The sequence below is a fragment of the Ylistrum balloti genome, unplaced genomic scaffold (assembly GCF_031769215.1).
Source record: "Ylistrum balloti isolate Yb309-2 unplaced genomic scaffold, AGI_CSIRO_Ybal_v1 Utg370892, whole genome shotgun sequence".
NCBI lineage: Eukaryota > Metazoa > Mollusca > Bivalvia > Pectinida > Pectinidae > Ylistrum > Ylistrum balloti.
This window is the reverse complement of record NW_026782507.1, coordinates 73777-97334: the sequence shown is the minus strand read 5'-3', so window position 1 is coordinate 97334 and position 23558 is coordinate 73777. Positions and strand designations below refer to the sequence as shown.

Below are 23558 nucleotides of genomic sequence, written 5' to 3'. Positions count from 1 at the left end.
TCAGTAAAGTGTTTAGTTCATCAGTAAAGTGTTTACTTCATCAGTAAATCATCAGTAAAGTGTTTACTTCATCAGTAAATCATCAGTAAAGTGTTTACTTCATCAGTAAAGTGTTTAGTTCATCAGTAAATCATCAGTAAAGTGTTTACTTCATCAGTAAATCATCAGTAAAGTGGTTACTTCATCAGTAAATCATCAGTAAAGTGGTTACTTCATCAATAAAGTGTTTACTTAATCAGTAAAGTGTTTACTTCATCAGTAAAGTGTTTACTTCATCAGTAAATCATCTGTAAAGTGTTTAGTTCATCAGTAAATCATCAGTAAAGTGAGCTTGATGTTGAGACAGAGTGCGACAGTTTCAATGATATTCTCATCATTCCATGACAGTCTAGTTTTTATGTATAAGAGTGGTGGGAGATAAATGTAAAATATAGTATTTTATGAAATGAATTTTTGTGGCCTTGCCATTTTTTACTTGTTCTATGTTACCCATGTTCATTCCAAATGAATACTTTTTACAATTGCAAATTCATTTCTGAAAGCATTTTGAGTTTCATTATCAAAGTCACTGCTTCTCTTAAAGAGATTTGTCAAACATTTAAACTTATGTAGGCATTTGAGTGTGACGCATTCATGTTTTACATTTTGTAGTTTATTTGCAATTAAAACTCTGATTGGTTGAGAAAAACTAATGACCAGTGAAAGATTTGGATTTCTCATGATTTCAACAGGAGTGGTTTGATGAGCTTAAATTGCTGATATCTGACTTGACAACTGCTGACGGGAAGCTGAAGAAGAGTGTGCCTGACCTTGAGTCAGAGGCTGGAGTGGCTCTCCTCAAGGTCAAGGCTGTGTATGGTAAGGTCGACACTGTGGCAGTTCTGTCACATCTTACTGCTGTCACAAGGATGTTGGACAAAGTCAAAACCATCAGGGCTACCAATGTAAGTCTACTAAAACTCGGTTCTTTATAATTATAAATGACAGTCTGAACATTTATTGCAGAGAATACTCTTTAATGAATTATAGGAGTTCCAAGATTTCCTTACTATTGGTGGAAATAATGTTTTCTTGTACTTTCAAGTGTTTGCAAATTAGAAAATAATATTTTCTTGTACTTTCAAGTGCTTGCAAATGAGGAAATTATGTTTTCTTGTTCGTTCAAGTAGGTTTCTCAACGAAGTTGTGTGATCAAAAGTTTGTGATGATTGATAACAATAAATTGTACTTGTGTTTAGCCAAAAGACTTCCGACGACTGATTGATCGTTATATAGAGACAGCTGATCCAGGAGCCGGTGGTCAGTTTTGGCCAATCGTGAAGCAAGTTACCATACGCATGCCAGACTGTGATGCCTGCAGCAGTGGGGCTGTCCTTGTAGATCTTCCTGGTGTATGTGATTCAAACGCGGCCCGTGACCGCATAGCCAGAGAGGTGAGGACAAATTAATACAATACATGTAGCCACAGAAAACGTGGAATCATTTATTGATTTCTGACAGTTCTAATCAATAGTAATCAGGTAAGCACTTCGATGTATATTTTAGTAGCAGCGATGACAGTTTAAAAGTTGAAATATCTCACATGAATTTGGATTAGATATCTTTTCAGCCTTCTTTTACTTCTAATAGAAAAAATGCTAGATTGATAAAAGTTACTAAATGTTTGCTGTAAATCCGCATCCAACTAAGGTATCCATGCTGTAAACATTCACAGCAATAATTGATGTTTCGAAATTTTATTTAACATAAACTTGCTTAATTTGCTACAATCTAGATTACATGAATGATCATTTACTGACATTTCAACTCAATGATGAATTTATGCATTTGGAATAATTATCGTATGCACATTATACAGAAAATATCATTAGTAAAAAGATGGTAACTGCTAAAATATTTACAGTGATAGTATATGTCTTACAGTAATCCTTCATAAGCAAGTGTTAGAGTGAACATTTAGACTTATCACCTTTAACTTTTTATTCCGTTGAATATTTTATGATAATTTGGCTGATTGTGTTTAACAAATCTTTTAAGTAGATTTTAAGTTCTATTAATGGTAATTGAAATAAATGTCTTGTGTATTTTATTTCAGTACCTTAAAAACTGTACAGTCGTGTGGGTAGTAGCTGCCATACACAGAGCAATCAATAACAAGACGGCCAAAGACATGCTTGGAGAAAACTTTCGGCGACAGCTTCTTATGGATGGACAGTACGGCAGTGTAGCATTCATTTGTACCAAGTCAGATGACCTCATGCCATCGGAGTTAATCAGGTATAGCCTCCTTAATTATGCCCATAATTTCACATTTCTTACACTCAGAAATTCTCAGAGTTAATCAGGTGTAACCTTTTTAGTTACACCCTTGATTTCACATCTGTCTCCATCAGAAAGTTCATAACTTTGGAATTAAATAAATCCCTCTTAATCACACTCTATAATTGTCAAAATGCCCTAAGGCAGTTGTCACCTAGTGACCGTACCAATAGGACAACAGTTTGATTTTATTACACCAAGAAAAAGAATAGTATGTTTCCACCTGGGATCGAACCCATGACCTCCAGGTCTCTAGGCGGATGCTTTACCACTGAACTAAAGGAAAATTCCCCCAGGGTTAAACTAGTGGTTGACCATGATCCTATGTAAAAATAAAAGCTGTCACCAAATTATGCCCGGAGGGCCAATAAGACGTAACATCTTGCTCAAATAAGAGCATTCTCAATTTTAAAACCCTCAATTGACATGTTCCAGGCGTGCAGAGAGTTATAGTGATCATAAACCCTGGAGTATCGAGGATGAATTGGGGGCGTTGACTAAATACATGAAAGTGAAACAGCATATGGTGTTATTTATACTATAACAGCAATAAACGATGGTGAGCTTGTTACCAGGCATAGGATTTTTGTTTGATAAATACAGTTAGTGATGTTAGATTGAGACTTCTAAACCCTACTGAAACCTTTTACCAGTATTGAGATACCTAGTGGGTGGTCGGGTGATGCATTGGTAACATACTCGCCTTTCACTTAGCCGTCCAGGGTTCGATTCCCTGAATGGAAGTGAAAAGGTATGTGGTCACCTGCCAGACCACGTGGGTTTTCCCTGGGTACTCCGATTTCCTCCCACACTAAGACCCCTCGTGCGCTTCCATCCGAGCCAACAAGAATGATTTATATCAGTTGGAAAAACTTGCTTCGCAATTGTTGTAAAATAAACATAAAGTTTATTATTATTATTGAGATACCTTGATAAGTTTTCTGGTGTAGGCATAAACTTACTGTTTATATTTTGCTTACAAGGAACCTTCATCTGGAGGATGTTTGCGAACCTTTGGAAAACGAGATACAATCGTTGTTAATGGAAAAGAAAGACGCTAATAAAACTGTAAATAGACTCAAGAAGGAAATTCGCACTGTTAAAAAGGAAATCAAGGAACTGACCACTGGCATAGCCGACTTGAAGGAAACCATGGAGATGACCTATGTCCTGGATGGGGATGTCATTGACCTTGACAGTGAAGGGGTAATGAGCAACAATTTGACCTTACCTAACATTGTATAACACATGTGCATTAAATTTTGGCTTTGAAAATAAAAAACAAGAATTTGATATTTTCATGAATGATTTGTAGAAATTACTGTATACATACATGTTTCGGTGCAATAAAATTTTAAAATGAAATCAACTTTTTGCAAATTAAGGCAAAGATGAATGTGAATACTCAAAATAATTTCTCTGTAAACAATATACAGACACTACATAGAATACTCTCTGTGTGACAATCTCTCATCAGACTACTGTGACAGTAACATGCAATAGTTGAATGAAGAAAGTTCATGCAAATCTATTGATTTTTTTTTTTTGCCTTTTAAACTAACATGTGTGATAACATCTCAATATTGCTGACAGTGTTGATGTTTTTTGTAATGTTGTAGGCAGATGGGTTGGAATCCCTGGAGGAACTAAGACAAGTTGTACAGGACAAAGAGGAGTCTTTAAAGGTGATACAGAGGGAAAAGACAGACAAGGAAAGGGGGATGGACCAGGCTACTCGTGAGGTAAGTATTGACACTTGGGAAGGGTGGGGGATGGACCAGGCTACTCGTGAGGTACGTATTGACACTGAGGTAGGGTGGGAAATGGGCCAGCCTACATATGAGATAAGTATTGACACAAGGGGAAGGGTGGGAGATGGACCAGGCTACATGGGGAGGGTGGGAGATGGACCAGGCTACATGGGGAGGGTGGGAGATGGACCAGGCTACATGGGGAGGGTGGGAGATGGACCAGGCTACATGGGGAGGGTGGGAGATGGACCAGGCTACATGGGGAGGGTGAGAGATGGACCAGGCTACATGGGGAGGGTGAGAGATGGACCAGACTACATGGGGAGGGTGGGAGATGGACCAGTCTACATATGAGATAAGTATTGACACTTTGGAAGGGTGGGAGATAGACCAGGCTACCTGTGAGGTAAGTATTGACACTGAGGGAGGGTGGGAAATGGGCCAGGCTACAGGGGAAGTAAATAATGACACAAGGCTAGGGTGGGGGATACATCAGACCATACGTGAAGTGAGTATTGACACTAGGGTAGGGTGGAGGAATGGACCAGATAACAGATAGTGAATATTGACACTGGGGTATAGACCAGGCTACGTGTGAGGTGAGTATTGACACTGGGTAGGGTGAAGGATAGACCAGATAACACAGATATTGAGTATTGACACTTGGGTATAGACCAGGCTACCCAAGATTGACCTGTGGGTGTCCCTCCCAACATCTGTCCTCATATGATCCTGGCTGTTGCAAAGATGTTAAAACCAATTAAAAAACAAAAAAATAAAAGGCCAATACATAATGTAATTTAATAGTTTGGTAATGGCACATACAAGTCGTTTTAATATGAAATTTTCAAAGTAAGATTTCATTGTTAATGCTAATCATATGTTACATTTGACCTTTGATATTAAAAAGCATGTTATGGTATACCACATGACTACCACACTACACATCCATGCCATTTTCATCTGTCATATTTACATGTTTGTTCAGTCTCTGGAAATCGACAAGAAAATTGATATAAAAAGAAAGGAGATAGCAGTGATATGTGCCAATGCCAGGAATGAGTACTCCAAATCTACTATCAAGCGAGACTTCAAGGCTGGACTTCGGGTTAGTTCAATACTATCATCCCTACATTAATGAAATGTTAAAGGTCATTCTGTAAAAATTTCATTGTGGAATCTTCAACAACATATTCATATTCTAAGTCATAATATCCGTTGTAGACAGCTTACAATAATTAAATTTATCTGAAGCTTAACTACTTAGATATTTTACAGAATGATAAAATTTATTGAAGATGGGCAAATTCTTGCAGTTTAAGACATTTTTATACCTGTCATGGCTTCAATACTGGAGATCTCCAGTTTGAAGTTTTTTCACAGACTGTTGGTGAGGTTTCCGAAATTCTATCATGTTTATGTTTAGACATGTAGCAGACATCATTGTTTATTTCAATGCCTGTGCTAGGATTCAGAGCCGGGACTCTTGGCATGTTAGTCTGATGATTAACAGATTGGTCTAAAGAGAAGTTCTTTTTAGCCAAACTGTATATTGCGACTAGTGTTTATACATGTTACATACTACCACTCCAGGAAATAATTCATCCTCAAGTTTCTAGAGGTTACAGCGATACTTAAGAAAGTGTTACTGAGTATCATTCTTAGGTCCCAACCTGGGTGTCACTGTAACAGAGATCATTATTTATTTTCAATGCCACTGTTAGGATTTGAGCCTGAGACCCTTGGTTTACTAGCCTCATGCTCAATTGATCAAACTAAAGAGAAGTTCTCCCTAGCTTAGCGGTATATTGTGGCTAGTATTTCACCAGGGTTTCAAACATCTTATTATAATCTTGTATGCTGTACCTATTCTATAATCAACTCAGTGTATGAATGAAAAATATTTAAGCGAATATGTATTCATTTAGTAAATGAAAAATATTATTCAATGGAAAACACTTAGTTTAATATTATTCAATAAATTATTTGAGATAATAGAATCCGTTTTCAAAATTCTTCTGTTTGGTATCAAAATTTTATCTTTGAGATAACCTTATTTAATGAAACAAAACTTCAGGCCCAGGGGAAAAAATGGACACTAAACAGGTATCCATATTCAGATGTTTTAATGTGAATTGAAAAATTCCCAATGCAAAATAGTATCTTTTTTTCAATTTAGATACCCTTCTAAGGAAAACACCATTATTTTTCCATCTTCCCTATTGATACCCTGATTCCATCTTCAGCGTAATGATTAATCACAATTTTGTTTTATATCGGACTTGTTTTGAATAATAAGTACATTTTAAATAGAAAATTGATTTCTTTGTGCCCTTGATCAGGAGATGAAAAGAAAGGCGGGACTGACTAATGCTGATGAGGACGATGAGATGGAAGATGAGGACCAGGATTACAATAGTGATTATGATGATGATGAGATGAGTCAGACTGCTGAAAATCTGAGAGTGTTCTGTGTCAGCTCCATGGAGTACCAAAAGATGAAGAACCTCTTGCCCAATGATGGCCCAGCAAATGTAACTTCCCCTGGTTTTTTAAAATTATACTTTAATAAGTTGATATGTGTATGATTTTCCACAGAAACAATTGTATCTAGGCATAGTCAGCAGCTCCAGTCTGTGATTGGTGTGGCATAGTTGTACTATACCCCCAAGTCTTCTAACTAGGCAACAAATTATCAACATTTAATATCTTAAAAATCAATATTTCTTTCACCTGGCCTCTCGGTCACGAGTTCGAGACCTAAGTGGGGCGGGCGCCAGGTACTGGTCGCAGGTCTGTGGTTGGTCTCTGGAAACTCTGACTTTCCTTGACCACCCAAGCATGGCACATCCTTAAATAACTCTGGCTGGTGATTGGATGTAAAGAAATAACGAACAGTAAAACTGTTATAGCAGGTATCGCCTAAACAGCTAATTGGATGAAGTATTTTTATACATTTCATCGCTGATGCAATTCAAACTGTCTTTTTAGCCCACCATCTGATGAGTACAGTGTATCCATAGTCGGTCCATCCAATAGTTTTAGCCTATTTCAGGAACTACATAGAATCTACTTGATTTTTTATAAGCAATTTCAGAATGGGTCTAGCTCTACATGATGAGTTTGCAAAGATCCCTTTATGACCTTTTGTGTTGGAACTCAGTTGTTTAAGAGATAATCGCAGTAAATCCTTTCATTGGTTGTTCCTTCATGTGTCATCAGATGTTCCTTCATGTGTCATCAGATGTTCCTTCATGTGTCATCACATGTTCCTTCATGTGTCATCAGATGTTCCTTCATGTGTCATCAGATGTTCCTTCCTGTGTCATCAGATGTTCCTTCATGTGTCATCAGATGTTCCTTCGTGTGTCATCAGATGTTCCTTCATGTGTCATCAGATGTTCCTTCATGTGTCATCAGATGTTCCTTCATGTGTCATCAGATGTTCCTCCATGTGTCATCAGATGTTCCTTCATGTGTCATCAGATGTTCCTTCATGTGTCATCAGATGTTCCTTCATGTGTCATCAGATGTTCCTTCATGTGTCATCAGATGTTCCTTCATGTATCATCAGATGCACGCAGAAGTCTGTTGTGATTATTTACAATGGTTCTGTACCATAAGTATTGTATCCAGTTGTGAGTGACTTGTATTTGTAATTGTAAATGTGGTTCAGTGCTGTATAATTGTGTTTTTGAATGTGTATGCATTGTCGCAGATATCATTAAGTGTCAAATTCACTCAGGAAATTTGACGTTACAGTGACTAATGAAACAACATTATTTTCTTTTCATCTTAGCTTTGCTATCAATTTAGATTTCTCTTGGTTACTCATTGTAGATATTTAGTACTACAGAAGATACACAGATTCCGAAGCTGCGTCGCTACATCCATGAAGTGACGGCGTCAAGGCGACAACAATATGTAGACCGGTTGATCCGCACACTCGGACAGTTTGTGTTTGATGTGCAGAACTACATCATGGCGGATGGCACGACAGTATGTACACATTCCAGTCAAAGTCATTCCAAAAATAAATAAAGGTCACAAAGATAATCACCTGAGAAAAGGACTTATTTACTGTCACTGGGTCAAAACTCTTCACATGTACTCTGATATGATGCTAGAATAAAGATTATTGTCTCATCAACATAGAAAAAATTGTGAAAGAAATATTACATGCTTCTAATTTTCTGTTGGCAACGCCATGAACATTTTAGTTTAATCCATTAATATATTTCTTTTAAAATCTTTTGGCCATTTAAAGGAAGGGAAAAAGTTCTATTCTAACTAAACATTGAAAGATAGGTTGATGGAAATACTATGTGCTTTTAATTTTCTGCTGGCAGTAAAATCTTCCAATATAAGTAAAGGTTTGTAACCAAACTTGAAATAAAGGTTGATGTTATTGTGAACTTCTCAGTCCTGTAATCATTGAGAGAATAATGATGAGATGTTTACAGTACAGACTTTGAGAATTAAGAATGTGAAATGTTAATTGTACTGAAAAATGATTGTGTTTCATTTATTTTTCAGAAAGTTGAAATACAATTCCAGTCAAACCTTTTTGATCATGGGAATTTTATGTATTTGATTTGTGTAAGAGCCTTTTTTCTTCAAGAAATGACTGTGAAGGTTTCGTGGTTTAGGCTCATTGCTTCAGATTGGTTGAAAAGTCATGACAAAACCTTTCATATAGGTTTTTTCCTTAAATTGTACCAAAGCTGAATTTTGAGGGCTAGAAATGTTGAAGTGAATATCAGTAGGAGGGATTTCATGAAATTTGAGGCTTACATTTGAAGATTGTCAATACTCAAACTTTGAAAACAATGTGATGCCTGTTTGGAATTACTAAGTGGTTGTTATGGAACTTTGGTCACATTCCCTCTTCTGTTGTATTTTGTATTTAGTTGATCAAATATAGGTCAGAGGTCACTGTCAAGGTCACATAGTCTAAAAGTTTGGTAAACAATTTTGATGCCACTAGAAAAATCAGGTCACAAGTAACACACTCGCCAAATATGAAAGTCCTACCTCTTATGGTGCAATAGTTATGGGCAAGGTCAAAGTTGACAACAGAAAAACAGACGCCACAAAAACAATATACCCACAATCTTTTGATTTGGGGGTATAAGGGAAAAAAGCTTTGCTTGGGATGATAGAAAAATTGGTATAGATGAGAATTATGAGTAACTCTGGTGTCATGTTTTAGTGTAAGGGAACTCGGAGGGATGCCAAGTCAACTGTAGAAGAAAACTGTAAGGACTTGGAGGGAAAGTTTGAGCCAGTGTTATCTCATCTGAGTCAAGACATTGAAGAGATCTTCTGCAACAGTATAGAGACCAAGATGACAGATGGAGTCAACTCAGCAATATCCTCGGCCAATGAAACGGTCTCCAAATGGGGAGCTAAGGTAAACAACTGAGGTATCCTTGATCTCTGTCGATGATACTGTCTCCAGGTGGGGAGCTAAGGTAAATAACTGAGGTATCCTTGATCTCTGTCGACGATACTGTCTCCAGGTGGGGAGCTAAGGTAAACAACTGAGGTATCCTTGATCTCTGTCGACAATACTGTCTCCAGGTGGGGAGCTAAGGTAAATAACTGAGGTATCCTTGATCTCTGTCGACGATACTGTCGCCAGGTGGGGAGCTAAGGTAAACAACTGAGGTATCCTTGATCTCTGTCGACAATACTGTCTCCAGGTGGGGAGCTAAGGTAAACAACTGAGGTATCCTTGATCTCTGTCGACAATACTGTCTCCAGGTGGGGAGCTAAGGTAAACAACTGAGGTATCCTTGATCTCTGTCGACAATACTGTCTCCAGGTGGGGAGCTAAGGTAAATAACTGAGGTATCCTTGATCTCTGTTGATGATACTGTCTCCAGGTGGGGAGCTAAGGTAAATAACTGAGGTATCCTTGATCTCTGTCGACAATACTGTCTCCAGGTGGGGAGCTAATGTAAATAAGTACGGTATCCATGATCTCTGGATACTGTCTCCAGGTGGGAAACTAAGGTAAATAAGTATGGTATCCATGATCTCTGGATACTGTCTCCAGGTGGGAAACTAAGGTAAATAAGTACGGTATCCATGATCTCTGGATACTGTCTCCAGGTGGGGAGCTAAGCTAGGAAAAAACAAACGTTGATCTCTGCAGAATGTTGAAAAATAATTTCTACAAATTTACAAAGTTTACCAAGGAAATATCTCATCTTAATTCTGTGATTCACTTTGATTTTGCAAATATTTTCTTTTGATAACTTACCTCTTCAAAAATATTCGCGAATACTTGATACAGGTGATCTAGAAATTACTTTAAATTTGTGAATGATGAGCTGATAGATATATATTGGTAACCAAATCCGTATGGGTTTCATCATGAGTTATTTTTGTAATAATAGTCGCAAGGGTTTTGAATCCACAGCTAACTCTCCTCACATATTGATGGAAAAGTAAATTTTACACAAAAATAAAGTGATTTGAAATGTATGGAATATTATAGTTTTCAACATATTTTTTATTGTGAAATTTTTGCCCTGCCATAAATGCTGACTTAATCGTTAATGTTTTAGCAAAATAAAGAAAGGAAGTCGGATGGGGGACTTCATTGGAAGACATACCAGTGTGTTGTGAATCGCCATGGAGTATTCAACTCCAAAACCTACGGCCCCATCAACTTTAATGAACAGTTATCAGAGCCAATGTACAGATGTATCAGTGTGTGCTGGGACAAAGTTTTCAGGTGAGAAAATACAGTAAATTTCATTACATTTCTGTAATATTGTACGACAAATGACGTTAATGATCAAAGTTATAGATGCGACAGATTATTTTTGGCAGGAATTCTACTATTTTACCTGCCAAATATTCTAATGTGTATAAAATCATAAAGATAGTAATTAGGTCATCCAATTAGATTAAAAATTAACATGAACACTGTAAAATCACATATTTTTGTTGAGCTCAATTTTGACAGTTTTCAGAACGTTACAATTTGCTGACACTTCAACTTGTGAATAAATTTAGCTCAATATATTTACTTATACTTATTGAACAGTTCATGGACATATGAATTGATGGATTACAATTCAATCAATGGTTAGTAAATCAATATATAACATCACTCCCCTTGAAAATTGATTTTGGCAGTAGGTGATAGTGTGTAGTGTGCTGCTGGTTTCTCGAAAATTTCAGTCACGTATTGCCAGATTGTAGATGTCCAAACTGTACATTTGATTTATAATTTTTAGGTCATCTGACCGATGGGTCTGATGACCTATTGCGGTCGACTTTTGTCCAGCATCGTACATCTTACGCAGTACATGTCCGCCGTAAACATTTTCAACTTCTTCTCAAGTTCTACATGTCTCATTGAGCTGAAACTTACCTGAAGTAATTGTGACATGATCCTGACCAAAGTTTGTTAATTTTGGGTTGGTCCAAAATCCAACATGGCTGCCATCTTCAAAACACATTTTCGACTTCTTCTCAAGTTCAAAATTTGAAATCTTGTATTTTATGTCAGATGACCGTTAAGACCCATGGGCCTCTTGTAAGATTTAGTGGTGTGCTACATAGAATATGTAGTGTTATTGTTGAGGCAGCATTAACGAAGAATAAAGTAATTCAATAGCAACGCCAGCATCAATGTGGGACTTTTAGCCTCAAAGTGAAAACTGCTGTACTTTGCATGATGTATTTTCACAGTGGCTTGCTTTGGAGAACTCTAGAGGATTGCGAGAGTCTCTTGCTTATTACTCTCACAGTGTTTGTGAGGGAGTTGTGTGAAAAACTTCAGACCTTAGAGGTACAAAGGAACCAGACTGATAGGGTCAGCACCCAACTGTGCCATAGTACTAAGGACAAGGTAAGAATCAACAGACATGTTTAAGAATAATTTAATACCAAATTTGTCATTGCTGGTAGACATCTACAGAATTACTGTTGTTATATTTTGAGAATTACGGGATGGATCTTTCTTAAAATTCATCAGCTTTGTTTCATTGTGTTATAGCTGTCATTCATGGTGAACATCTTTCTTTTGTAGTTGGCCGAGATGCTGGCAAACCTGAAGGAGTTGGTTTTGTCTCGTCAGCGTGATATAAATCGAATAATTACTCCAGCTGTCCAGGTAGTCGGTGCTTTACATTGTTGATATTTTAAAAATTTCCAACATATTGTTTATCTTATTTCTAGGTCACACACATTTAATATGTAGTAATTTTGTTTTATCTTAAGATCAAGCTATAAACAATAATCTATTTACAGTTCATTTTCACAAGTTCATTTAAACTTTATTGTTATGACAATAGGTCCCACAGTGTAAAATTTCAGTAATTCCAGAAATTCTACACATCTTATTAGAATTCAATAATGTCTCTGGACTGGCATGTAGATTTATCACTGTACGATGAAAATCATAAAAACCTGAAATTAACTTTCATAAATGGATGTTTCAAAAAGTAATTATGACGCCCATCTCTCTGTTTCTATCTACACTTTCTTTTTACTAATAATATGATAGAAAAGTGAAATGTTGTTTAATCAATTTCAGGTATTTTACAGAAATTCACTGCACTACAAACTTTAAACTTTATCCTTCGACAAAGAATTAAGAAAAAAAGTTAGATCTGTTTTTCTGTAGATTGCAAATCTCTGAAAACCAATAAAAAAAAATTATTAGATGACCTCTGAAAGATGATATACAGTTTACGAAGCATTCTAAAACAATTTTGATAATTTAGATTCAATCTTGAAGGAACCTTTACATCCTAATACAACATACTCACTCTGACCATTTTGATCATAGGAAAATCTTGACCAGACTTACAATCTCTGCGAGTCTGAGGCGGGTAATGGGATGTTTACGAGAATTAAAGAGGCCATGGCAGGAGGGGTGGATTTCAAACGTCACAACATGTTTAGTGAGGCGTCGCTGTCACTTCTTCAGAACCTTGTACAGCTTAAGGTATCTATCATCTTAGCTAGTTCAGAAGTTTTGTAGTCCTGAATTTTGAAGATTACTGTAGCTATTTTCAAAGAATAGCTAAAGGGATCTTGCTTGTAATCAATGGATAAGCTCATCATGGGTCCTAGTTGTGTAGGTCATTTTTTGAATTTCATTGGATATTCAAGACAGTGGCCAGTGACTTCTTTGGATTTTGACATGTAAAGTTTGTTACCACCTCTTTTGCAGGATTACTTGTAGGAATCTTATTTAATATTAATAAACTTTATTTTACAACAATTGCAAAGCAAGTTATTGCAACTTATATTAATCACTCTTGTTGGCTCCGACTGAAGCGCGCGAGGGGTCTTAGTGTGAGAGGAAACCAGAGTATCCGGGGAAATTCCACCTGGTCGGGCAGGTGACCCCGTACCTTTTCATGTCCATTCTGGGAATCGAACCACGGATGGCTAGGTGAAAGACAAGTGCGTTATCACTGTGCCACCTTATCTAACATACTAAGTAATGATTCTCTTTCTGCATACCAACTATTGAGTATTGTTTGGTATTCAAAGTGGCAGCCATATCATCAATTCAATATATATCTGTAAACCTGGTTGATAGTAATGTACAGTTATGGCCTGTTACTGTTCCAGGATGATATAGTGTCACATGTGAGGTCGGTTTGTGCCTCACTGTGTCTTATGCTCCAGGCCGCATTTGAGCCATTGTGGGAAGCGCCCAGTCAAACAAAGCTGCTCAAGGATCACTTATTTGACAGTAAGTATGAAAAATATATAAGCAGGACTTAAGTATAGTTACAGGTTTATAATATCTAGTAAAGGGTTTAGTATAGTTACAGGTTTATAATATCTAGTAAAGGGTTAAGTATAGTTACAGGTCTATAATATATAGTAAAGGGTTTAGTATAGTTACAGGTTTATAATATCTAGTAAAGGGTTTAGTATAGTTACAGGTTTATAATATCTAGTAAAGGGTTAAGTATAGTTACAGGTCTATAATATATAGTAAAGGGTTTAGTATAGTTACATGTTTATAATATCTAGTAAAGGGTTTAGTATAGTTACAGGTTTATAATATCTTGTAAAGGTTTTAGTATAGTTACAGGTTTATAATATCTAGTAAAGGGTTTAGTATAGTTACAGGTTTATAATATAAAGTAAAAGGTTTAGTATAGTTACAGGTTTACAATATCTAGTAAAGGGTTAAGTATAGTTACAGGTTTACAATATCTGTTAAAGGGTTAAGGATAGTTACAGGTTTATAATATCTAGTAAAGGGTTAAGTATAGTTACAGGTTTATAATATCTAGTAAAGGGTTTAGTGTAGTTGCATGTTTATAATATCTAGTAAAGGGTTTAGTATAGTTACAGGTTTATAATATAAAGTAAAGGGTTAAGTATAGTTACAGGTTTATAATATCTAGTAAAGGGTTAAGTATAGTTACAGGTTTATAATATCTAGTAAAGGGTTTATATATTACAGGTTTACAATATCTAGTAAAGGGTTTAGTATAGTTACAGGTTTATAATATCTAGTAAAGGGTTTAGTATAGTTACAGGTTTACAATATCTAGTTAAAGGATTAAGGATAGTTACAGGTTTATAATATCTAGTAAAGGGTTAAGTATAGTTGCAGATTTACAATATCTAGTAAAGGGTTAAGTATAGATACAGGTTTATAATATCTAGTAAAGGGTTTAGTGTAGTTACAGGTTTTTAATATAAAGTAAAGGGTTTAGTATAGTTACAGGTTTATAATATCTAGTAAAGGGTTTAGTATAGTTACAGGTTTATAATATAAAGTAAAGGGTTTAGTATAGTTACAGGTTTATAATATCTAGTAAAGGGTTTAGTATATTTATAATATCTAGTAAAGGGTTTACAGGTTTATAATATCTAGTAAAGGGTTAAGTATAGTTACAGGTTTATAATATCTAGTAAAGGGTTAAGTATAGTTACAGGTTTATAATATCTAGTAAAGGGTTTAGTATAGTTACAGGTTTATAATATCTAGTAAAGGGTTTAGTATAGTTACAGGTTTATAATTTCTAGTAAAGGGTTTAGTATAGTTACAGGTTTATAATATAAAGTAAAGGGTTTAGTATAGTTACAGGTTTATAATATAAAGTAAAGGGTTTAGTATAGTTACAGGTTTATAATATCTAGTAAAGGGTTTAGTATAGTTACAGGTTTACAATATCTAGTAAAGGGTTAAGTATAGTTACAGGTTTATAATATCTAGTAAAGGGTTAAGTATAGTTACAGGTTTATAATATCTAGTAAAGGGTTTAGTACAGGTTTATAATATCTAGTAAAGGGTTTAGTTACAGGTTTATAATATCTAGTAAAGGGTTAAGTATAGTTACAGGTTTATAATATCTTGTAAAGGGTTAAGTATATTTACATGTTTATAATATCTAGTAAAGGGTTAAGTATAATTACATGTTTATAATATCTAGTAAAGGGTTAAGTATATTTACATGTTTATAATATCTAGTAAAGGGTTTAGTATAGTTACAGGTTTATAATATCTTGTAAAGGGTTAAGTATAGTTACAGGTTTATAATATCTTGTAAAGGGTTAAGTATAGTTACAGGTTTATAATATCTTGTAAAGGGTTAAGTATAATTACATGTTTATAATATCTAGTAAAGGGTTAAGTATAATTACATGTTTATAATATCTAGTAAAGGGTTAAGTATAGTTACATGTTTATAATATCTAGTAAAGGGTTTAGTGTAGTTACAGGTTTACAATATAAAGTAAAGGGTTTAGTATAGTTATGGCTTGATGATACCTAGAGAAGGGTTTAGTTTAGTTTTTCTTTGTCCCTTTACTAGGCATACCAAAACTTAGAAAAGTGTATAGAACCTGTACTGAATGCGACACAATTTCAAATAGATGGGTTGAGAATACATTCTTACCAGTAGTAATATATACAAGGGCTAGTTACTGATCCAACAGTCCAGGGTCTTTTTCAATTATGCAGACAATCAGTTTGTGAACATAATAATTTCAGCATAAATCATGACAGTCCTGCAAATACCTCAAAAGGCTTAATCGTAGCTTGTCAGAAAGAAAAATAAGATCAATAGGTCTGCTCTTATTTGATAAACAACTTTGTTCCAGTTGGTCAAACCGATAAACGAAAACAGACCAAATGATTGGTAGATATCTACTCAGGCAGCTCTCAACTAGATCTTTTACTTATTGTTGTTAAATTCTGACTGGATATGTACTTGACAGTGTTACCTTTGTCTGTCCGTCCCCTTCTTTTGTCATAGCCTGGGAACTTTTCAACAAATTTGGTTCATATTTTTCCCTACTGTATTATAACTTCAAGCTCTACACCTTGTCATACTAAGGTGATAATCTTTTGAGATCAAAAGATACTTACATGCATAAGAGCATGCATGTTTATTTATTACAGACGTTTTGTAGTTGTACACTGAGAAATTGTATGCATGGGATCGAGGACATTTATTTATAGCCATTTTCTATATACAGAAATTGTATGCTTGGGATCGGGGATGTTCATTTATAACCATTTTCTATATACAGAAATTGTATGCTTGAGATCGGGGATGTTCATTTATAACCATTTTCAATATACAGAAATTCTATGCATGGGATCTGGGATGTTCATTTATAACCATTTTCTATATACAGAAATTGTATGCATGGGATCTGGGATGTTCATTTATAACCATTTTCAATATACAGAAATTGTATGCATGGGATCAGGGACGTTCATTTATAACCATTTTCTACACATAGAAATTGTATGCTTGACTAGACACTGGATTTGTGTTTCAGGTGTCACAGAAGCAGTACTGGCCATGACTAGTCTCCACACTGATGCAAACCTTACCCTGCCTGTTGTACCATCCCAAGACTTGGAGCCTGATCAGGACATTCCTACAGCATCTGATCAGGTTTCAACTGAACAGGGTCCTTATGCTGATCGCTCCCTTCCTGGTCCCCCTGGCCTACAAGTTGCCACAACTACCTGTGTTGGTCCGCAAATGTATACTTCAACATATCGGACGACGCAGAAAATGGCGACAGGTGCCCATAGCAAGACTTGTCATGTTTCCATTGAAAAATCAAAGTCCACACAAGTTACGGATGTATTAAAGCACCTGAAACAGGAGCCAAGGTCTCCTAAACTGATGTCTCCATCTTCTATCAAAAAGGAGTGGGACCCCTCTAGTGAACTTACAGGTCAGTAGACACAACATTCAATTACCTACTAAGGTCATTTGCAAGTTAAAAGTAATATATTAATATAAAATAGATCCTTCCCTTTTTAGAGGTAAATAAACAACAAATATTTTCAATATTCTAAGAACACAATCGTGAAAGTGAATGAAAATCAGACTAAAACCTTGAGTACTGTAAGTCACTTATATTTCTCACAAGATTTATTTTCACACTGATTTGCGAGGAGAGCAAACGCGTATTTAAATCTCTCGTGGTTATTTGTACAAAACTCTTGATGACGTCCTTGTTACTCTATTGTTATCTCAACTTGCTTTTACAAAACTTCCATAGATTTTATTTACCTCTTCATATTATCACAAACAAATCAGAGTTTAAAAAATGGAAAATATGTATTTTATTGAATTACAAAATAAACAGTAAACGGAAAATCATCATAGAAGTTCCTATTGGGAAGACTACTGTATAATTAATGTAAACAGGCTTGTAATGTTAAACACTACACAATATGTGAAGCCTATTGAAACCCTGAAAATAAGTCATATCTGTCATGTCACTCTCCAAACATGAAAGCATATGGAGTGTTCATATTTGTTTCTTTTGTCTAAGTACTAGGCTGGACTCTGGTAGATACAATTTACAGTATCACATGACTGAATCACTATTCAGGTATTGTCACGTAACTCTCATTAGCAATGGTAGCCAATATTAAGCTATCAGCTGCTGAAACAGAAGCATTTTAGAGTCCATGACTTTTAATAGCTCATCATTCGCAAGTCCAAATTAATTTCTAGATTAGCGTTGGTGAAATGATACATTTGTTAATATGGCTGCAGAGATTAATTGTCGAAATAAAGTATTCGTGGAATCTTAAGTAATTTACAGTAAGAAAGATATATCAGTTCGTTGGTAATTTCACCTACTACTTATTATGGGAATCAGTTCTGGTCATGCAGGTATGCTCTCACTTGCTTTAATTTAAGAAGATATGAACATGTTACCTTTAATTTAGTGGACAGATAGAAGCACTGATGAAACCCTTTGATGATGAAGTAGACATTATGTGTACCTAGACTTACAACTTTTACCCCTCATCAGCTTGTTTATCATCCACAAACTGATAACACTGCCATTTATTTCATTCATATCATGCTTATGTGCTGGAACTGAGTTTACCTTGAGTGGTTGGAGGGCACATTGGTAGCCCATTCACCTTTGACCTAGGTAACAGGCGTTCAGGTCCCAGGTTGCCCTATTCGTGGGTTTTCCCGGAGTTTTCCATTTTATTCCCACAGTAGCCTTATCTACTTACATTCAAGTCAACAGGAATTGTTGATATAAGCTACAAGGTTATTGTGCCATTTATAAAATTGATAAAACAATTAAATGTGGAATTCTTTTCTTTTAGAAGTTTCAGGTCCTGAGTTGAGTTGGTTTCATAATGCCTTGCCTGACTTGGATTCATATACTGGCCAAGCTAGTCCCATGGGAATGCTGACAAGGTCCTCAACCATTACCCAGACTGTAGAACTCCCCAATTCTGGACTATCACCTGGAGAGTCCTCATCTATACACCAGACCCAGGCTAGAGGATCACCTCAGATCTCATCCACTATGCCACAAGCTAGTTCATGGTCTACTGGACATAATAGAAGTGGACTGTCACCCCGAATCACATCAACCACAACCAGGCCCCAAGCTAGTTCATGGTCTACTGGACCCATACAGTTTGGCCAATCACCCCAAGTCACATCAACCACAACCAGGCCCCAGGCTAGTTCATGGTCTACTGGACATAATACAGTTTGGCCAATCACCCCAAGTCACATCAACCACAACCAGGCCCCAGGCTAGTTCATGGTCTACTGGATCGGTTCAATTTGGCCAATCACCCCAAGTCACATCAACCACAACCAGGCCCCAGGCTAGTTCATGGTCTACTGGATCAGTTCAATTTGGCCAATCACCCCAAGTCTCAACAACCACAACCAGGCCACAAGCTCATTCACCATTTGTAGGACAAAGCAGATCTGAACGATCCTCTCAGATCTCATCTTCTGTAACACCTCACAAGGGCAAGATGTCCTCTGGATCAGCTGATCGGTTCAAATCAACAATAGTCAAGCCACAGACTACAGGAACCATAAGATCTAATGTACCACAATCTGTGCCTATACATTCACACAGGATTGTCATGACTAACAGTACTGCCACCATACCTGTCTGTCAATCACCTGACAGTATCATCAGGGTGCAAGGGAATATGGATCTTGGAAACAAATTGTGTTTTTCTGAAACTAGTGATGTAACTCAGAAGTCGAAACATTCCAGGATGTGTTCTGATGTTTTGAGGGATTTGCTGAATTCACCACTAGAAACATCTTCAGCATGTGTAGTTGGTTCACATGCAACACAAGGAATTTATAAGCCAATGCAGAAAACAGGCAGTGTTTGTTTGCCACCTAAAATCTACAAAATCTCCAAGACACAACCTGAAACTTTTCAACCTCCTAGAAATAGTCAAAGTCTGGGGGTCACAAACGGTCCTGGTGCTAAACAAGTCTCAATTGATGTCGTATCAGCATTAAGTTCTCAACCTGTCAAAGGGCTTGTATCAATAGTCAATAGAGACCTGATAAAACCACAGAGACAACTTAGCTCTCCAAGTGTAGCAAATTCACAGGCAGCTCCTTCACAAACAAGTGGTGGTCCTATTGTAAGTAGTTCTCAGTCTGTTCCCAGGACGTCTCCTTCGAACTCCGGAAGGTTGAAGCTGAGTTTGAGAAAAAGATCTGAATCTCCAACACAGTCTCGCATAACCGTCAAACAGGAACCAACGGAGGGTGACACCAGCCATCAGCGCAGAGTCCGGAGGTTCAACAACCGTGAGTTTATTGATCAACTGATTAAACTTAATAGCACAGAAATGTATTGCCTAATATTGTATCTAAAACATTAACAAACTTTTAACTCTATGAAATACTCTGTCCTGAGTTTTGAAATTTTAACCTAGTTCCTTGGTACGCAGTAATAAAATTGTATCCTTTTCTTCCTTGAAAAGGGTACAGCAAAATGTCATATCTAGTGTGTCATAAATAGTAAGAAAAATTTTAATATTTATTTATGAATATTCGTATTTGATATAGGTCTCTCATGGAAATTAATGATTTTATATAATATTCTGAAATCCAAAATCATAGCTTTGACATAGTTTTTGATTACAGGAGATAAAAATGTCGTCTAACACTTACTAAGCCTTTGTAACATTGTTTGATGTGTTATATAATCAAGGCAATAGGGGTCCGTAGTTTATAGCACAGTGGTTTATCATTTCGTCATAAACATTGAAAAAGTATTAAGCTGGAACAAAGATAAAGATTTATAGAGAATATTGATTTATAATTTATTAAAGATAATCCTTACAAATTCTTTTGCATGGTTATAGTGTTAATTTTTTATATTTTCTTACAAGTAATTTTTACACTGCGTTAATGTAATATGTGTATCCTGTTGACAACAGCTCACAAGTGTGAAACACAGGCTGACATCAGTTTTATTATCATTTAATAAGAAGTGTTTCTTATGTTATTTCAGATGAAATTATAGATCTTTGTGACAGCAGCGACAATGAAAACTGAGGATCAAAACATAAAATTCTTCTGACAAATGATGATAGGAGGCTTAGTCCGGGAAGCTGAGAACAACTGAGTGTATTTCACGATGTTATGGATGCTTTTTAACTCACAGTAATTTACACCAGGCTTTCCCTTGGATCCTGTAGTGGATGTTTTACACCAGGCTCTCTCTTGGATCCTGTAGTGGATGTTTTACACCAGGCTTTCTCTGGGATCCTGTAGTGGATGTTTTACACCAGGCTCTCTCTGGGATCCTGTAGTGGATGTTTTACACCAGGCTCTCTCTGGGATCCTGTAATAGATGTTTTACACCAGGCTCTCTCTGGGATCCTGTAGCGGATGTTTTACACCAGGCTTTCTCTGGGATCCTGTAGTAGATGTTTTACACCAGGCTCTCTCTGGGATCCTGTAGTGGATGTTTTACAACAGGCTCTCTCTGGGATCCTGTAGATGTTTTAATCCATGACTTACTATAATGATACATATGTTAACTACATTATTTTGAAATACAAACATGACTTCCTTCAATGACTGAAACAGGAACACCTGTATAATGTGGTGTAGACTATCTAAAAGTGTTGGTGCTATATCACTCTGTACAATGATTTGTGTAGAATCTGTTATTGGCTGTTCGAAGAACGTTGAAAATTTTTATAAGCACGTTTGTTGAGATAGTTATGTAGGTGAATTTTGACAACTGTTTGATAATGGCTGGGGCATGATAAGATGTTCTTCCATAAGTAACATTAATTGTTTTTTTTTTTCATTTTTTTAAGGCAATACAGTCAATCTACACATGATTTGCATAAATCAGTGGTCACACCTTTAAAGATCATAACAGGAATACCTTAGCTTTAAATCAAGTCAAAACATGTTCTAACAATTTCAGTAAGTCATTGTTAAATTGAAGAAGGGCATTTTTACATGAATTTCTGCATTTAATTCGGTTTATAATTGTGTAAAAAGAAATCTACATAAATTTGTGCCACATCTGTATCTTTATCGAACAGATTGTTGCACGAATGTTAAATATAAGTGATGAAGGTTTGTCTTCAATACCTACAAATGATTAACATTGGAGCAAACTTCTAAAAAATGCCTGTGCCAGATCGTTTACATATATTGTAGACAATGTTAAATATGCTTTCAGTTACAGAAATAGATCATGCTTCTAGTCTTGGTATGTTCTCTCTTATCTAAGGATATTATGGCTACTCATTGACTATGGGTGTGTTGATTTCATGTTGTTTATCGTTTCTTTGAGAAATATTACATAAATTATGATCACTAGCTAAGAATTTAAGAAAGAAAGAAATTCAAACAAAGATATTATAGATAGAGCTGATAATCAGTTTTTGTTTTTATTGTTTTCTTTTAATCAAATGAATCATGATTTCATTTACCAATGTATGATTTTTAGATACAAAATTTAGAAGTACATTTTAAAAAGTATGCGATATACTTGTCATTACACTCCTCCTGTGACTTCAACAAGAAAATGCTGGGTGCTATATATACTTAGTTTCCTTTTTTGAAAGTTTACGTGTTCAGAATCATGTTATACAATTTCTCTTTATAACAATTTTTTATTTGGCATTATTATTATTGTAACAAACCGTTAAATGAATGTTTCTGAAAATTACGACAGTTTTTCATTGTTTTTTCCAATAAGGTTGAAAAGGACTCATGAAAATAAACTATAGGTTGAATACCGTTTTTTTATAAGGTGAAATGTAGATGTGTTCACATTTATTTGCTTCACATAAGTTTTCATTTTTTTATTCCTTCATTCTGCCATTATCATAATCATGTTTAGCTGAATATGTTGCTTCTTTTCCAGTGATGGTGGGGGTCATGATTTATAAATTCATATTCCGCGTCAGGAAGAGAACTGGACAAGATGTCCATAATCTTTTTGGTGCAATTACAGATCCCCTGGCCTGTGGTCCATATATAATTCACAGGTTTATGTGTGCTTCATGTTAATTCTTTTTTCTAGAGAGTATAATTATATGGTTTGTGTGATTTTTACATGTTTACATTCCTTGTAGATAGAAAGATATGTAACAAAGCCAATGTATTTCAGTGGAAAAATCAAGTCAGCAGGTTTTTAACTAATCATGACAGAAAGATGTTATGTTACAAAACCTATGTGTTCAAATTAAAAGATTTAATCAACCGGTTTTAGCTATTCATATTGAAGACAGAATGACTTTTATATAAATTTACTTTTAATCTTGTTGAATATTAATTGTTTTATGAGGTCAAAAGTTTGGAACCAACGCCAAGGTGCAATGAAGTTCAAGCTAAGGTCCCTAGCTGTGGGTGTGGATACCTCTAGGTGTGCAGGGCGGTTGTGAAGGTGACAAATAGAAGTAATGACATAGAGCCAGAACATACCTTGATAGTTTCTGTATCTAATCTAAATATGCACAAACTGCTGAAGTGTGTTGTGGTTGTATTTCATTACCTAATTGTTTTGTTGTACTAGTTATATTGTTTGTGTTGAAAGGCAATGTAATCAAAATCTTATGCAAATTTTAAAGAAGCAGGTTGCTTACAAATGTGCCAATATTTTATATTGATGATTCTAGTGCATTAAAATAAAAGTGTTTTGTTAATGGTGTCTTGTTCCATGAGTACATTTTTGAAGTAACAA

The 23558-nt window shown here is 35.7% G+C and overlaps 1 protein-coding gene across 1 annotated transcript in view; it reads left to right on the top strand.

Moving 5' to 3' along the window:
• LOC132559335 (serine-rich adhesin for platelets-like) overlaps window positions 1-23523 on the top strand; it is a 44593-nt gene extending 21070 nt beyond the window's left edge. Inside the window, exons 12-29 of the mRNA XM_060223948.1 lie at window positions 732-944; window positions 1239-1433; window positions 2096-2277; window positions 3303-3525; window positions 3939-4061; window positions 5059-5178; window positions 6413-6604; window positions 7911-8069; window positions 9283-9483; window positions 10646-10815; window positions 11781-11940; window positions 12121-12204; window positions 12883-13041; window positions 13677-13800; window positions 16860-17267; window positions 18673-19048; window positions 19119-20149; window positions 20859-23523. Coding sequence (XP_060079931.1) covers window positions 732-944; window positions 1239-1433; window positions 2096-2277; window positions 3303-3525; window positions 3939-4061; window positions 5059-5178; window positions 6413-6604; window positions 7911-8069; window positions 9283-9483; window positions 10646-10815; window positions 11781-11940; window positions 12121-12204; window positions 12883-13041; window positions 13677-13800; window positions 16860-17267; window positions 18673-19048; window positions 19119-20149; window positions 20859-20902 — 4164 coding nt within the window. The 3' untranslated portion in view covers window positions 20903-23523. The remainder of the gene's footprint in view (window positions 1-731; window positions 945-1238; window positions 1434-2095; window positions 2278-3302; window positions 3526-3938; window positions 4062-5058; window positions 5179-6412; window positions 6605-7910; window positions 8070-9282; window positions 9484-10645; window positions 10816-11780; window positions 11941-12120; window positions 12205-12882; window positions 13042-13676; window positions 13801-16859; window positions 17268-18672; window positions 19049-19118; window positions 20150-20858) is intronic.
• The last annotated feature ends 35 nt before the right edge of the window (window positions 23524-23558 follow it).